This window comes from Phalacrocorax aristotelis, chromosome Z (assembly GCF_949628215.1).
Source record: "Phalacrocorax aristotelis chromosome Z, bGulAri2.1, whole genome shotgun sequence".
Lineage (NCBI taxonomy): Eukaryota > Metazoa > Chordata > Aves > Suliformes > Phalacrocoracidae > Phalacrocorax > Phalacrocorax aristotelis.
In genome coordinates, this window is record NC_134311.1 from 53,919,918 (window position 1) to 53,935,058 (window position 15,141).

General features: G+C 37.4%; 1 protein-coding gene across 1 annotated transcript in view; it reads left to right on the forward strand.

Moving 5' to 3' along the window:
- Positions 1-15,141, forward strand: part of TNPO1 (transportin 1) — a 55,613-nt gene that overhangs the window by 12,918 nt on the left and 27,554 nt on the right. Inside the window, exons 4-8 of the mRNA XM_075078500.1 lie at positions 4,108-4,257; positions 9,210-9,316; positions 10,371-10,504; positions 12,815-12,896; positions 13,635-13,757. Coding sequence (XP_074934601.1) covers positions 4,108-4,257; positions 9,210-9,316; positions 10,371-10,504; positions 12,815-12,896; positions 13,635-13,757 — 596 coding nt within the window. The remainder of the gene's footprint in view (positions 1-4,107; positions 4,258-9,209; positions 9,317-10,370; positions 10,505-12,814; positions 12,897-13,634; positions 13,758-15,141) is intronic.

A 15,141-nucleotide genomic window follows, 5' to 3' on the forward strand; every position in this document is an offset into this window, starting at 1 on the left:
GAACATTCCAGCTTTGTTTTAGTGTCTTACAGATGTTACTAAACTTAGGCAGGTTTGTCAAATTATTTTCCAAGACTCACATGAGTCAGTTGAGCACTGATTAATTTGAGACTAGCCATTATACTTCAAGGTCACTTACGTATTCAGATATACTGAATGCTTTGAAACATTCTCAGTCCTGCTTCTGAAATGATAGGAAACCGTACCAGTTTAAGCCAAAAAAATGTTATACTTAAGGTTACTTAAGTACAGCATCAAAAAAAAAAAGGATTTTTTTTTGCTAGGAAGGTCATGAACTGTACTGTACTTGGTACTGTATTCATATACATTAGCACAGAAGAAATCATTCATCTTCTGCTTCTCATATGACATGGGGATCCTTATTGGTTTTGGTTTAGCTCTTTTAAGAGACAGCCAATCTCTTGTTAATGGGTCAGAAATCTTCATGTGCAAGTGTGACACTAGTAGTGATTTTTATCACATTTTTGTATTCCTACATATTAAATCCATGTCACTAGTCAAAACACACAGAATGACAGCTTATTTCTGAAAAAGGCTTAACAGCTTTGAGACTGAAATCAATAGAGCAGTTTTGCTTTAGAAAAAGTCGCGCCCTAACATTTAAAGTTGCTGATGTTGCAAGAGTAATAGGGCAAAATAGAACCATGCTCATAATCATTGTATCACAGTCGGTGAATGGCTAAACGCTACCCTTATCCCAGTCGCTCAGTTCTTTTGGCAGTCTATGAAGTTATGCTCTAAGGAAGAGAGCATGAAAGGGCATGGTGAAACAAATGTTCACCTGGACTTGCAGGTGAGCTACAAAAAACTCGTTGCTTTCACATATGGACCTGATGTCATACAAACCCTCATTAGAGGAAATATGGCTCTTTGAGGCCACACTATAGTTCTTAAAGCCACAGCAGTAGTCCTAAAATAATTATCTGTGTAATGTGGGTATGTGTCCATTTGCTCTGTCTGTAAACCATTAAAATCTGGAGCTAGTATTACAGTCTCGCAATAGAATTGAAAAACTGAGAACCAAATTATGTGTTATAGTTTTATTATAAAGTGAGGCAATGGAGAGGGGAATCTTCCACTGATTAACTGATTCGGCACCAAGGGTGATATCAAATGCCAGACGTCTGCTTCGGTTTCCTTCTTTTTCTTGTACTATATGTTCTTTTCAACTCTACACTTCCAGCTTGACTGAGATAGGAGACAAGACTGATCTTTTTTGATGGCTGAAGCATATGGCTGACAGAACTTATCACAGAATCTATGAAGACTAGAGTGTCTTACTCAGCTCTTAGGCCATCTGCCTGTAATCTTGGTGTTACAGCAGAAGCTCCATCCAGACCTACACTACTGTCTTCTGACAGAGTAGCTGTTAAGTTGTTGAACACCCTGGATTCCATAAATATCCTTGTGCCGCCATATTAGAAAATTTTTTCTCAAATTAAGATTCTTGACTATGGTGTGGTTTGGTTGTTCAGGTTTTTTAAAATGCCTGTATATGAGATTCTATGCTGCTTCTATAGCTCAAGTGGTTGGTGTTTGTTTAGGACAAAATCCATCTTTGTGATTTCTGCTTGTCACCTTTTGGTATGGTGATAATTTGTTTTGCTTTTTGTTTCTAATCTTTCTTCTTTTTCTCTCCTCATGAATTCTTCTTCATTTGTCAGAGATTTGACTTGCACTAAGAATCCCTTGGAATCCTTGTTGCTTCTCTATAGGATAAATACTTATTATGAAGAATAGTCTTCCTGTTATCTTGGCTAAAGAAATAGATTTAAGATGTTTCATGCTACTGCATACGATAGGATAGTTCATGAAGAAGAAAATGGTGCTGAAGCTTCACCTTAATATGACCTTGATTTTTATCTAAACCAGCTGGCTAATCTGCCTATTCCTAACAGAAGGAACTTAATAGTATCTGTTTCTCTGCTTGGTTAAGTTGAAGCTGTTGCCTTGTCCCTTTTGTAGTTTTATCCAGGCATTATAAAGGATTAATGTTTTTCCTTAATGTGCTGTTTAATATTTTCATCCTAGAATCTATTCTAATAGTGGCTAATATACTGTACTCTAATCATGGTTGGTACTCTGACTTCTTTCACCCCAACAAGAAACTGCTGGCTGATACAGGGTAACTTGGGATTATTTAATGAACTGAAATATGAACATAAAAACAATATATAAAAGTATATGATGGCAATCTAGTTTGGAAACTCAAGTGAGATCAGTTGACTGAAATTAATTTTAATTTCTGATCAGCCAAACAAAACCTCTCTTCTGAAAAGTTTTCTATTCTAACTACTACAGATCACAATAGAAAGTGTCTTTAATGTCCATCATTCAGACATCACGGGTGTGCTGAGAGTCTTGATGTTGTGATGCAGCAACTTTCTTTGAAAATACTTTATATTTGAAAGTTGTATCTCTTATTTTGCTTATCCTTATTTCTGTCAGGATGTTAATAGTTTTAAAGGCCTGCAATAGATCCAAATGTAAACTAATTGGTGCAAAGGAACTTTAAATATCCTTATTTCTTGCCCACATCAGGGCTTCATACAAAAAACTTCAAAGAAGTGGCTGAAATCCTAATTAAAATTAGCTTCCTGTGATACCATAAGTTGGCAAATACAAGAACCCTCTCAAACTCAGTTTGTAGTTCTAGAAAGCAGGCATTCTTTATTGTGGTGCCAGGCGCACAGGGGATCACTCCACCTGGTGTGTGTCCCAGGTTGCTCCACTACAGGGGCTATATGCAATTAAAATATATATTTTCATTAAATTTCTATGAAAGTATCATATGCATACCATTATTGAATTCATTAACATATGCAAATGTACTTAATGCATGCATGTTCATGTTCATTGGTGGCCTTCCAGGGTCCTCTGGTGGTTGTCCATAGTCACTGTGGCTGCTGGTTGAACTCAGTCTCTGGGCATGCTCAGTTTGTTCTTAGCTTGCTTACATAGTTCTTACTGATACTAAACCAGCTTATTCTAGAACATCTCCCTGATTTATTCTATTCAAGGATACAGTGTCTCCTGACTCCCTTCTATCTAATCACATGCAGCAAGGTCTAAGACTATTTTATTTGTGAAGTATTTCAAACCTTAGCTATGTTGCTGCAGTTAGAGGAGGCTGTATGCTCTTCTGAGGCCGGTATCAGGTATCACCTATGCTGATTAGAAGTACTGTAAAGTTAAATTTTCGTACACTGTAAACTAATCTTTTCTATGTAGAGCATCCAGATGTCACTTTCAGCATATTTCAGAAGTAATACCAAGTTACTCATGCCCTTAGTTGAAGAACCAAACAAGAGTCTGCTCCAATACAAATTAAAAATCTAGGTGGTTCTTTTTCGTTTCCTCTCCTTGTCCCAATCATTTAGAGAAATATGCAAGCAAAAGGAGCTCAGTGAAGAGAACTCAAACCAATGCCTAAACTTAAATTCTTACTCAGTTCAGGTCAATTCTGGTCACTTTTTCTTATGGTTCATACTATGTAACACCTACCTGTTACCATTATTTAAAGACTTTTTTTGCTTCTCCCTCTCATTATTTAACATATCGATATAACAGCTGGTATCTGAAGGGATTACAATACCTTATTTTGTAGAAAAATTGAACATGTGTTGTTGTGGGAATAGGGGGTGGAGGATTTACTGCATAGTCCCTACATCATTTCTGTGTCTTACTATGGCAAAAGCAGGTTTGTCATAAATTTCTTTCAGTGTTGCAGCAAGCCAGTCAGTATAATCAGAATGTCTGAATGTCTTTGGCTGACCAGTTTCTTTCATGAGTCTCCTATATCCTCTGACTTCAGATCTATTCCTTCCCTATGTCTCTATAAAAAACTTTCTCTTAAAATGTAGAATTTGTAATACCGATATTCTAATTTTGAATAAATAGAAATAGTGAACTCTAAACCTTAAAAGGTTCGTAACATGAATTGATGGGTGTAGTTGGAAGGAGAGGTAAGGAAATGAAGATTAATGTGTCTCTCTCTATAAGCACTTCTCCTGCTGCATTGTTCTGGAAATCTGCCTGATTCCTGTGAGCTGATTTAAAGTTGAATGTAATTATTTTCTGTTGCAGATGAACCAACACGTTCCTTGAGTGGTCTCATATTGAAGAATAATGTAAAAGCACATTTTCACAACTTTCCCAGTGAGGTGACTGACTTCATTAAAAGTGAATGTCTGAACAATATCGGTGATTCCTCCCCCTTAATTAGAGCTACTGTAGGTAAGTTTGCTCTTATTATGGTCTTCTGCATACTGAAAATCTTACTGATGTGGGTAAGAGCTGCACTAGTGACGTAAAGAGTTACTAAACTAAAACTGTTTGCTTCTGATAATTGTCACAACCTAACTATGTTTTTAATACTGATATTTATGTTTAGAGTGAATATGCAAAAGTCACAGTTTTGCTTCCTGTTCTCTTAAACATGATTTAGCAAGTCAGTTCACATCTCTTGAAATGTAGACTGAAATAAACTTATGTTGAGTTACTAAAATTGAGCTTGCTGCCAATTTTTATACCTAAAAACAGGAACAAGGTAAAGGTCTGACTTCAGAGCTATTGCAGTACTCCGCTTGCATCAGTGAAACACTTCTGTTAGCTGATTTCCTGCACCCCACCCCCTATATACACACGCATGCACATCCCTTCAGGGAATCATCATACAATGCATAACACATTCACATAATGAGTTTCTGATTTAAAATACTTTCTGTCAGAAAACAGTAGACAGTGTGGTGTACAGAACATCATAGAATCATAGAACAGTTTGGCTTGGAGGGGACCTTGAAGATCATCTAGTTCCAATTTTGTTACAGGAATTTCTGATTTCATAGATGCTTTGGTTTAGTCCTCTGCCATAAAGTACGTGTATCTGCATTATTTCTACTTGTTTCTAAGTTGCTTTTCTGTCTGCTCTTTAGGAATATGATTTCTTCCAATTACTACAATCATTGTAGTAATTTTCCTCATCCACTCAAAAAACTAGAAAAAAGTAAAATATATATATTTGAGTACAGTAGAGAAAATGGGGGTGGATGTCAGTTCAGAAAGAAATTCAGTTTGTATCAGCTGACTTCTCTTACAAAATAATCTGCCAGTTACCGCTCTTTTAGAATTCTTTGCTTTTTCTATAGCATTCCTTCTACAGACATCTGGGTTATGGACTGTGGGCTAGAGAAAATGCACATCTCTTAGATTTTTCCTGCTGTCTTGTCACTTGTGAAGCTGCTTTACTATGAATTTTATTGATGTTCCATTTTCTTAATTACAGTAGAAAAAAGTCTTTGAGTGGCAGGTACTTCTGTGGTTTCAGGTTATAGAAGAGTCACGCTTGCTTGTTTATGCATAGGAGTTGTCAGCAGAGTACAGTGGAGCTGACTAAAGAATATATTCCAGCTCTATTTGGATTGCTGTTTTAGGGTTACTTGGTGATGGTTTCTGGGGTGGGTTTTGTGGGGGGTGGGAGATTTTTGTTTTCAAGCAGTTATTCTTTGATTTCTCCTGGTATAAAATGTTTGGATTAGTAGCTCAATTACTCTTCAGCTTTAAGTGATCCTTGCAGGGATTATTCAAGCATGTAGGAACTCGGAAGATGAGTAGCAACCAATGAACTGTATGCTTCTGTAAGAGTTGCTATTTAGTGCATGCTTTGCACTCTCCCATTTGAAGTAATTAAATGTTGCATCCCTATAGCCTTCTATCTTAAAAGTGAGGTTGGTCCTATTGGTACCAACGGGTCTTTTGCTGCTAGCTAGGTGTAAGTATATTACTACCTACCTAGGCTGCCTTGTTAGCATATGAGTTGGCATGTGTTAGTTATAGCTGCTCTTAGAGATGCCTACAGGTTTTTGCAGTTTGAGCACTCTCTATTTAATGAGCCAACTGCAAATAAGATCTCTGGAATTCTGGAAGGAAGGTGAGCAAGTGCATCAAAATAGCATCAGAAAAGACATAATGCTGCATTCACTCTCCTTTGTAGTCTCTAGCATCTAGTGGTAACCAGACAAAAGCTGGTATCTTTCGGCCGAGATGGAGGCAAGCTGATTAATCCCATCCTCAGAAGTCACTTTGCTGAGGAGAATGAGCATGGCAACAGAGTTGATTTTAGAACTGTGACTTGAGACCAAATAGTAACTACACATTGTTGTACCCTTGCTTAGCTTTTTCGCTGTTTTAATCCCCAAATGAGTAACAGTGTGGAACTTCTCTGTGCTGTGAGGTACAGGTTTTAAAACTCCATGTGCTAATGTTGAACTATGGATTCAAGTTCAAAAAGTTGGCTGCACATGTTGAGGACCCACAAACTTAGCAGGAAGTAAATGCATCTATTTAGGAAGTGTCTGTGATGTTCTTAAAACTTTCTGGGGATTCTAGTCTGGGCAGAATCTTAGTGTAGATGCAGCTCAAAAGCAAGCAGGACAAATAGTTTGAGTGCTTTAGACTAGCAGTGGGACTGGAGAGCTTCACTGCAGAAGGATAGCGGAAAACTAATGATGGCCCTGTGGGGCAGAACTTTGCTATGAAGTCAGGTTTTTAGAATTAAGGAGATCAGAAATCAACTTCAGGAGCTACAGAGGCGAAACACCACCCCAAAAACTCCAACATTCCCCCGTCGTGTTATTGAAATTAAAGTACTGAAGCATAGCTACTTTATGTTCATTTTTTATTGTAGAATTGATGCTGTAAAGTGGAGTTGCATGTAATTGAAACAGTGACATAAAAGATGCTGTCGTGACAATTGCGCTCATGTTTTTAACGATTCCTGACATCCCTCTGGAGTTTGTTCTCTAGTATATTTACTGCTCAATTAGCTATATTCGTTAGATTTCACGTTTGTCAAGTGAAATATCAACAGATTCTGTAATACTGTTTTGAAGTTCATTACAAATCAGAGACAGTCTTTATAAAAAGACTTTAGATTTCTAACCTTGCAGCTTAGTATGTTGGTCAGAAGGAAAGGCCTGTTTTAACTGTCAGCTCTAATCAAAGTAAAGAAATAATCAGTTTAGTAGTTTGCAGCTTTGACAGGTTTGGGCTATTCTTCTGATGTCCATGTTTCTGTGTCTGAAGTGTTGCAGAGAAAGCTACAGCGGCTAACTCTGGTGTCTTCTGTTCCCTGCTAGCCAAATAAAGCAGCAGGTGGATGGGAAAAGCTTCACATTTGAAAGGAGCTGAAGCTCACTAGAAGCTTATGAAGACTCCTTTTAACATGAACCTAAGTGCCTAAAACTTAATTTTATGTGGCTGTCTTCTCATTGTTCTTAAAACCTTTGCGAAACTTCAAATGCTATAGCTGTTGCCTAAGTTCTTGATAGTCTGACATTATTGTTTTGATATGATTGCTTTATTTTTTTTGTCCCCACTAAAGTGTCTCTTTGTCATTTCAAAAACATTAGCACAGTGTTAAATGGCTTTTCTGCAGACCTGTACAGAAAGGTCATAATGACAGGTATGGTCTGAACTGCATACATCTCTGTTGCAAGAGGCAGTGGCCTCAGGTCAGTTCATGCCTATGCATCTAGAAGTATTTTCTCCTAGGTTATCCTGTTGCTATCTGTGATAAGCCTTTTGAAGGAATGCTTAAAGTAGTTTTCAGATAGTCTTTTGTTCAGCTGTGAACGCTTGCACATATTACAAGTATAGGCAGACTGTCATCCTCTGAAACCACTTCTAGGACCTTGAAAAGATCTTCAACCGACTCTTTTTCAAAACTACCTATCCCTTTGAGACTCGTGATATAGCTTTTGTCATGTGTTAGTCCAAAGGAGTTCCAGGAATTTCATTCTTATGTTTGTTTCTGAACCTGTCTACAGGTCAGTCTACAAGTCTACAAACAAACCTGTGCTAAGCTAAGTTATGGAGAAAATTTTGCAGTTTAAGTTATTTGACTAAAAGGCAAGAAAATTCACTTACTTTGTTCTTTTTGTGAAGTTCAGTTTAATTAAAAAAAAGTGGACCATTAAGATCCAGCAACAGTAACAACTATTTTCTATTAATACATCTGATATTCTTTGCAGGACCGTAATATTCAGGAGAAATGCAGTCTTTAAGACTCCATAGATCTCCATAGGCTTTTGGGAATCTTTTCTATTCAGTTGCAGTTACGAAGAGAACTGGATACAAACTACTTCTGCAGCTGTAAAATTGTGTTTTACCTCTGTCTTCATTTTTACCCTTTGTCTTTGTGGGTTCTCCAGCCTTATTGCATCAAAGGAAACATGATGCAAAATATCTCGTAGTTACTGTATGTATTCTCCAGAATGTCCTTTGCTTTGTAACGTATCCTGTGTTTTTGTGTATTTAACAAGAATTTTAAGGTTTTATTCCAAAGAAAAATGTTATCTTGTGATCAGCTCAATTAAAAAGCTTAGGAAAGCTTTTTTCATCACTTGTTATTTAGGAGATTACTAGTTGTAGTATTCATACTCTTTAGAAGTGACTGTCAGTAGCATAATGGATTGTTTCATTTTGTCTTGTGGCAAAATGGACTCATACAAAGTCAGTCTTAGTTTATGAGCAGCCTCCCCTGTTCCTGTCACTTAATTAGTTTTTCCTGGGATTTCTGTATGTGGTCAAAACAGAATTAGTGACTCTTTGGGCTGACCTATCTGTTTGCTGGATCGCAATCAGCCAACTCCTACAGCTGATCACTGGATGACCTGCCGTAGTGTGTAAGCTCTTAGTAGGTATCTCAGTCTTAGAATGTGTCCTTAACCTTTTGTTGTAAACACAGCAAAACTGTGAACATGTGACTTAGCACTGGGTTGTCAGTTTATTGAATGACAGCTTCCCACATTTATGGTTTTGAATCATAATAAAGAAGAGGTGACTTGAGGTGGACACTCTATATTTACTGGAGGTCAAGATTTGTACAGTGTTTAGAAAATTTAGAGCCAAAACTGCCCTGCAGTGTTTGGGCATAATTATTTCCTTAACTGGAATTACTTTGTGCTTGATTTCTCATGTCGGAGCCCTTCCTGGTACCAGGAAACGACAACCTATCTTTGCATTTCAAAGCCCTTCAAATACCATTCAGCTTTTTATGTTTGCCAGTTCTTGACAAAAGAAGAAATTTCTTAACTCCGTAGATCTTTGAGAGAAGAAAAATGAGGAAAAATTTGTATGAAATGTGAAGATGTGAGATCTCATTTCCTTCATCCCTCTGATTCCTTCAGGCATTCTTATAACAACCATTGCCTCAAAAGGGGAATTACAGAATTGGCCTGAGCTCTTACCAAAGCTTTGCAGCCTGCTGGATTCTGAAGATTACAATACCTGTGAGGTAAGGAGACTTGCAGAAAATAGATTATCATCTGGATTTGATTATTTCTATCTCTTTTCATAGATACTATGTATTGTATGTATACATGCACCTATATTCTCCGCAGAGAACAGTGGCTTGAATTTCATACTTCTAAGTGCATTCCACGTTCTTACTGTTCATTCAAACAAATTGGTTTTCTTTGCATAAGAGCAGAATAAGACTGCAGATGGGTAGTGGTAGCATCTCAGCTGAGAAGTGTCCTGAAGTTACCACTCTGTGATGCCTAACCTTTTAGACATCATCAGCTGACCCTGAATTTTCTTACTTAAAAGTAGTGTTCGTTCTTCTTGTAACTTGATCGGGAAAAGGGATCTGTCATTGTTCTATCAGGGTGAAATGAACTGTTTTGTTCAGTATGTATGAAGGAAAATACATGAATACCAACTTAACTGTTTCAAACTGAAGAGAAAAAAAGCCTTGTCTAATTTAAAAAAATAAGCGATCAAACAATTTTAGTTACTTGATACTACGTCCATGAAAGTGTATGAAGCATTTTGTATAAAATAGTTCTCAGAGACAGGATAATGGTCCAAGATGCCATGATGTTATGTAGTGGTTTAGTGCTGCTTCCTCAAGGAAAAGAAAGAACACTTGAAACTCAAATTGACCATCATATCCAGAGTTCGGTTTTGCCCCATAACAAACCACAAAAGGAAATACAATTATATATGTAATTAAATCGGATGGTTCTGCACATGGACATTTATTTCTCAAATAAGAACTAGCTTTTAAGCATTTTTTAAAAATATGATTGAATAGATGAGTATTGAATGCTAAAATTAAAATTACCACTTATCTACTGAGTCACCCAGCTTGAGAGCTTACAGATGCCGGTATAAAGTGCTTAAATAAAAAGCCTTAAGGATGTTTCAGTTTAACTCCATATTTAGTTAGCTGCATTTACTGTGCTAACTAGCTCTGTTTACTGTGAGGTGCTGAAATTATCTGTTCTGTACAAAACCTGAAGTTTTGCTTTCTTCAGAATGTGAAAGAGATTTATTTTTTTAAACAGGGTGCATTTGGTGCTCTTCAGAAGATATGTGAAGATTCTGCTGAAATTTTAGATAGTGATATATTGGATCGACCACTCAATATCATGATACCTAAATTCTTGCAGTTCTTCAAGCACAGCAGTCCAAAAATAAGGTAGGTTTAGATGTTGTAGTACAGTTACCTGTTAAAATTTTATTTACTTGAGCAGCAAGGGTGCTATTTTGTAGATCTGTTTAAAACATGCCTAGTTTGTTAAAAGATCCTGCAGAGATCCACAAAGACTTCATGTGTCAGTAATTTCCATGTTTATCTACTTAGTTAATACAGCAATCTCACCTCTTCATACATTTTCCAAATGTACAATGAGCCTATGATTTTGAAAATAAAACCATTTAAAATTTTTGTGTATTATTATGAAAAATTCAATGTTGTGGGTAAAACTTAATATTCTGATTATAAAGAATGATTTTGCATTAATTTTGTAATGACTTTAGCAACAGGAGAGTCAATTCTTTTGCTGACAATAGTCTGAGTTCTTGCAGAAAACTTTTTCTGCTTTAACTGCACCAAAACTTAAAGTTCTTTATCTTCCAGCTGAATCAAATTAAATGGGTTCATTGTCTTTTCACTGTAAAACTGTATTAAGCTTTCCAAAGTAACAAAGTATAGAATAGAAAAAGAATTCCTAATTAAAATTAAATTGTTATTGCTAATTTATTACAAAGAAGAGTAGCTTTTACCCTGAAATGAACGAACAGTGTGCCTCTGCCACAAAGACTAATGGTATCCTGGGCTGGACTGTCACCAGCTGGTTAAGGGAGGTGGTCATTCCCCTCATCTTCCAGGTGAGACCACATGTGGAGTACTGTGTCCAGTTCTGGGCTGTCCAGTGCAAGAGACATGGACATACTGGAGAGAGGCCAGCAAAGGGCTGTGAATATGGTGAAGGGACTGGAGCATCTCTTCTGTGAGAAAGGGCTGAGAGAGCTGGGACTGGGGGAGCTAATCAATGTATGTAAATACCTGAAGGGAGGGTCTAAAGATGATGGAGCCAGACTCTTTCCAGTGGTGCCCAGTGACAGGGCTAGAGGTGGTGGGCACAAGCTGAAACAACAGAAGGTTCCTCCTGAACGTCAGGAAACACTTTTCTTACTGTGAGAGTGACCAAGCACTGGCACAGGTTGCCCAGAGGGCTGATGGAGTCTCCATCCTTGGACATATTCAAAAGCCATCTAGACACAGTCCTGGGCCACTGGCTCTGGGTGGCCCTGCTTGAGCAGGGGTGTTGGACCAGACGACCCCCAGAGGTCCCTTCCAACTTCAACCATTCTGTGATTCTCTGATTCTGTGAAAAGTGTTTAACTCCTCTTTGGAAATTATATTGAAAGATTCTATAACTCAGAGGTGGCAATTCTGTATTGCCAAGAATAGTAGACTGTGAAGACTAAGGAAGAGTATAACTTGGAATATATCGTGATAGGGTTCAAACAAGATTTAGAAACTTACCTAAAAAAGATGCACTCTAAGAAAAATAAATAACAAAGCATGAACTTGCTCCTGTGGAAAGCTAAGCTTCGTAATTCTTTAGAGCTGGGTGAAATGGAGAAAAACACACTTTTTTCCTTACCACGTTATACAGTCTTTCACTTTTCCTATGCTGCGACGTTTTTGGCTTTGAGACTGTTAAACCAGTTTCAAGTTGAAAGCATCTGTCAAGAGACATCTTTTGAAAAGTTTTATGAGACAATCTTCCAAGAAATGTCTGAAAAAAAAAATAGAAGTTTGGAGTTACATTAGTAAAAATACTTGGATGGATCTTCAAAATATTTTACAGCTAGTTTTGCCTTGTGCCTTTGCTTATGGAATTTGACTTTTGTATCTCTGAGAATGAAAATGGCTTTCAGTGAAAAGGAATAGAAGAACCAATGCCTCATTTTTTTTGTATATTTCTACCACAAGTTTCTTAGTATGTAACCTGCTACAAGTGTGTGTTTGTTTTTAAGTATCCAGCTGCCTTAGCAATGTTTTTAGTATTTAGTGAGACAAATGTGTGAACAATATAGTTGTAGTTTAGAACAAAGAAGGGCATGCCAAAATTTCACCATGCTGACTTGTATGGAATTGTTAATATCTGAGAAGATCAATAATCATAATATACTCAAGATGACCATCTTTGCATACTGTTTGGAAGAAATATGCAAAGTGTAGTCATCCTGCTCTGGTTTTATTTACTGAATACTTTATTTTTAAACATTTATTGGATATATCAGAGTACAAGGTGGTACTTAAATGTTGTTTAGTAATTTTGCTTGGTAATACTATAGATGCGTAGATTTGTTATCTCTTGCTCTAGATGATGTTTGGATGATGTAATTTGCTTCCTAATGTTTTTGATGCCTGTGTATGGTTTAGAAAATATGTTTAACTTATGAACAACATATATTTTAACTGTTCCATTTGTAGGTCTCATGCTGTTGCATGTGTCAATCAATTTATCATCAGCAGAACTCAAGCTCTTATGTTGCACATAGATCCTTTTATTGAGGTGGGTGTACATTCTTCGTTGGGGTGTTAAGTCAAATTACATATATGAGTTATCAAGAGTTTTGAATTACAACTACCTCTACACCCAAACTCCCCACTTCTGATTGCCTGTTCTTAGCTTCAGCCCCCACAGACTGAAGTTCATTCCATGTGCTTGTGTTCAGAGTTGATTGCTCTAAGGGCTCTCCAAGCCCCCCAAAAAATAGTATTTTGAAAGATGCTTCATCCTCATAAGTAGAGGAAACCCTTGTTGCATAAAGGTGTAAAAGTAGTGGCAACAGTCCGTCACTTACCTGTGATGGAAAGTGCAGTACAGGGGTCATCATGGCACTGAGTCTGTCTGGGTCGCTCTGAATACTGCTACTGAATTAGAAGGGATTAGAAGAGTAGTATTTTTGGTTATGTGGAGTATTTTATTTGCTGCTGTTATGCACTGATGGAGTTCTCTGGCTTCAGAACTTCATTTATGTTTAGGAGGTAAAAAAAGAAATCCAGCAAATACTGTTTCTGTGCCAGTGCTAATATTATTCAGTGTTTTATGTGTACAATAGATATTGAGAGTCTGAAGAGTTCATTTGCTGAATCATATCTCTTGAAGAAATAAAATGGTATTCTGAGGTATGGGGTGGGAAAGTGCAGAAGTACATCTTTGTATACTTTAATTTGCCAGTAATATCAATTTAAGTACAAGTTGGACTAGATGAACTGAAGCTTTTCAACTGGTATTGCTTTCCAACAGAATCTTTTTGCACTGGCTGGTGATGAGGAGCCTGAAGTACGTAAAAATGTTTGCCGTGCTCTGGTAATGTTGCTGGAAGTTCGAATGGATCGCCTGCTCCCTCATATGATTAGTATAGTTGAGGTGAGTCTCACTTCCCAGATTGTGTGGTGATTGGAGTTGCGGAAATGATAACAAATAAAGCATTCATCAGAACAGATATGTTAACTCTTGCACTTGCCTACTCTTCATTTTCCTTTGAAACTTTCTTCTTAGCTAATTGCCAACTTGACATGTGTTTGACAAGCAATGCATAACACAGTTGGTTATTCTTCATTAAGTTAAATGATCCTGAAATGGCTAGGGTCAGCTATACTATGGTGCAGCCAGGCATTGCTTGACCCCAAATGAGAGGATCACATTATAAATCTAGTGCTAGTGCTGATACTGCTACAGTTCACACATTGAAGCTGTCACTTTTTTGGGTGTGTTGACCACAACAAGGATAAAGCATGTCATTTTATATAGCTGAGATGCTTTTTGAGCTACTGATGACATGGCCTCCCATGGCATTTGGCTGTAGATGTTAATGTCATTTGATGGTCCCTTTACTATTCTAGATGAGTGCAGATTTTTCTACCAGAGGACCAGTCAGCTCTGTTTTTCCTTCTACTCAATTCTTTGGGCTGTAATTTCCATGTTTCTGGGAAATACTGGCAGTTTCTAGGTAACATTTGCATATGCTACTTGTCAGACTGGAAATATAGCTAAGATCAGATTTCTCATGCAGACTTCATGTGGACAAGTGGGTCATAACCCAGTGTCAAAATCCATAAGGACTATGTCCAGACAACATGAAGGTGTTAAGTTTTTTTTTGCCCCTGGACACAGGCATTAGAGATGCGTAAAGCTGAGGCGACCCTTGACAGCCTTGGCCTGCTGTCTAGTCTTCCTATATGTTGTCTGGAATTCAGTGACACCAGTCTTGACAGACATGTTCTTATATAACATAGGACAAACAAAGATTGTTGGTACTTGGTGGTGGGGTTTTTTGTTTGGTGGGTTGAGAGTTTTTTGGGTTTTTTTTTGAGAAAGTAAATAGTTGGAGATGACACTGTCAAGAAGTGGTAGTGTCTCTGGCTCTTCATCCTCCTAAGATCAGTAAGGAATGTCTGGATTTTGTAGGCAGAAATTATGCCACCAACCAGACAAAGCTCCGAGATTGTATTGGATCGGTTGGACTTGATGATCCTAGAGGTCTCTTCGAACCTTTATGATTCTATGATTCTTGTTATAGCTGGTGTTTTGCTCTTGGGAAAACTATTACTAGACTCCCTCTTTATAAAAGACAGTAGCAGTGATTTTCTGATCTGTTACAGACTATTCCGGTTTTGGAACTACTGGGTACTATTACTGAATTCCCCAGTTCTGTATACATCCTGATAAATGCAAATGTAATATCCTAGAACTGACTGTTGTTCAGCATTCACATGAGTTAGGTTTTGCACCTTCAATGCTGTAATGCCTC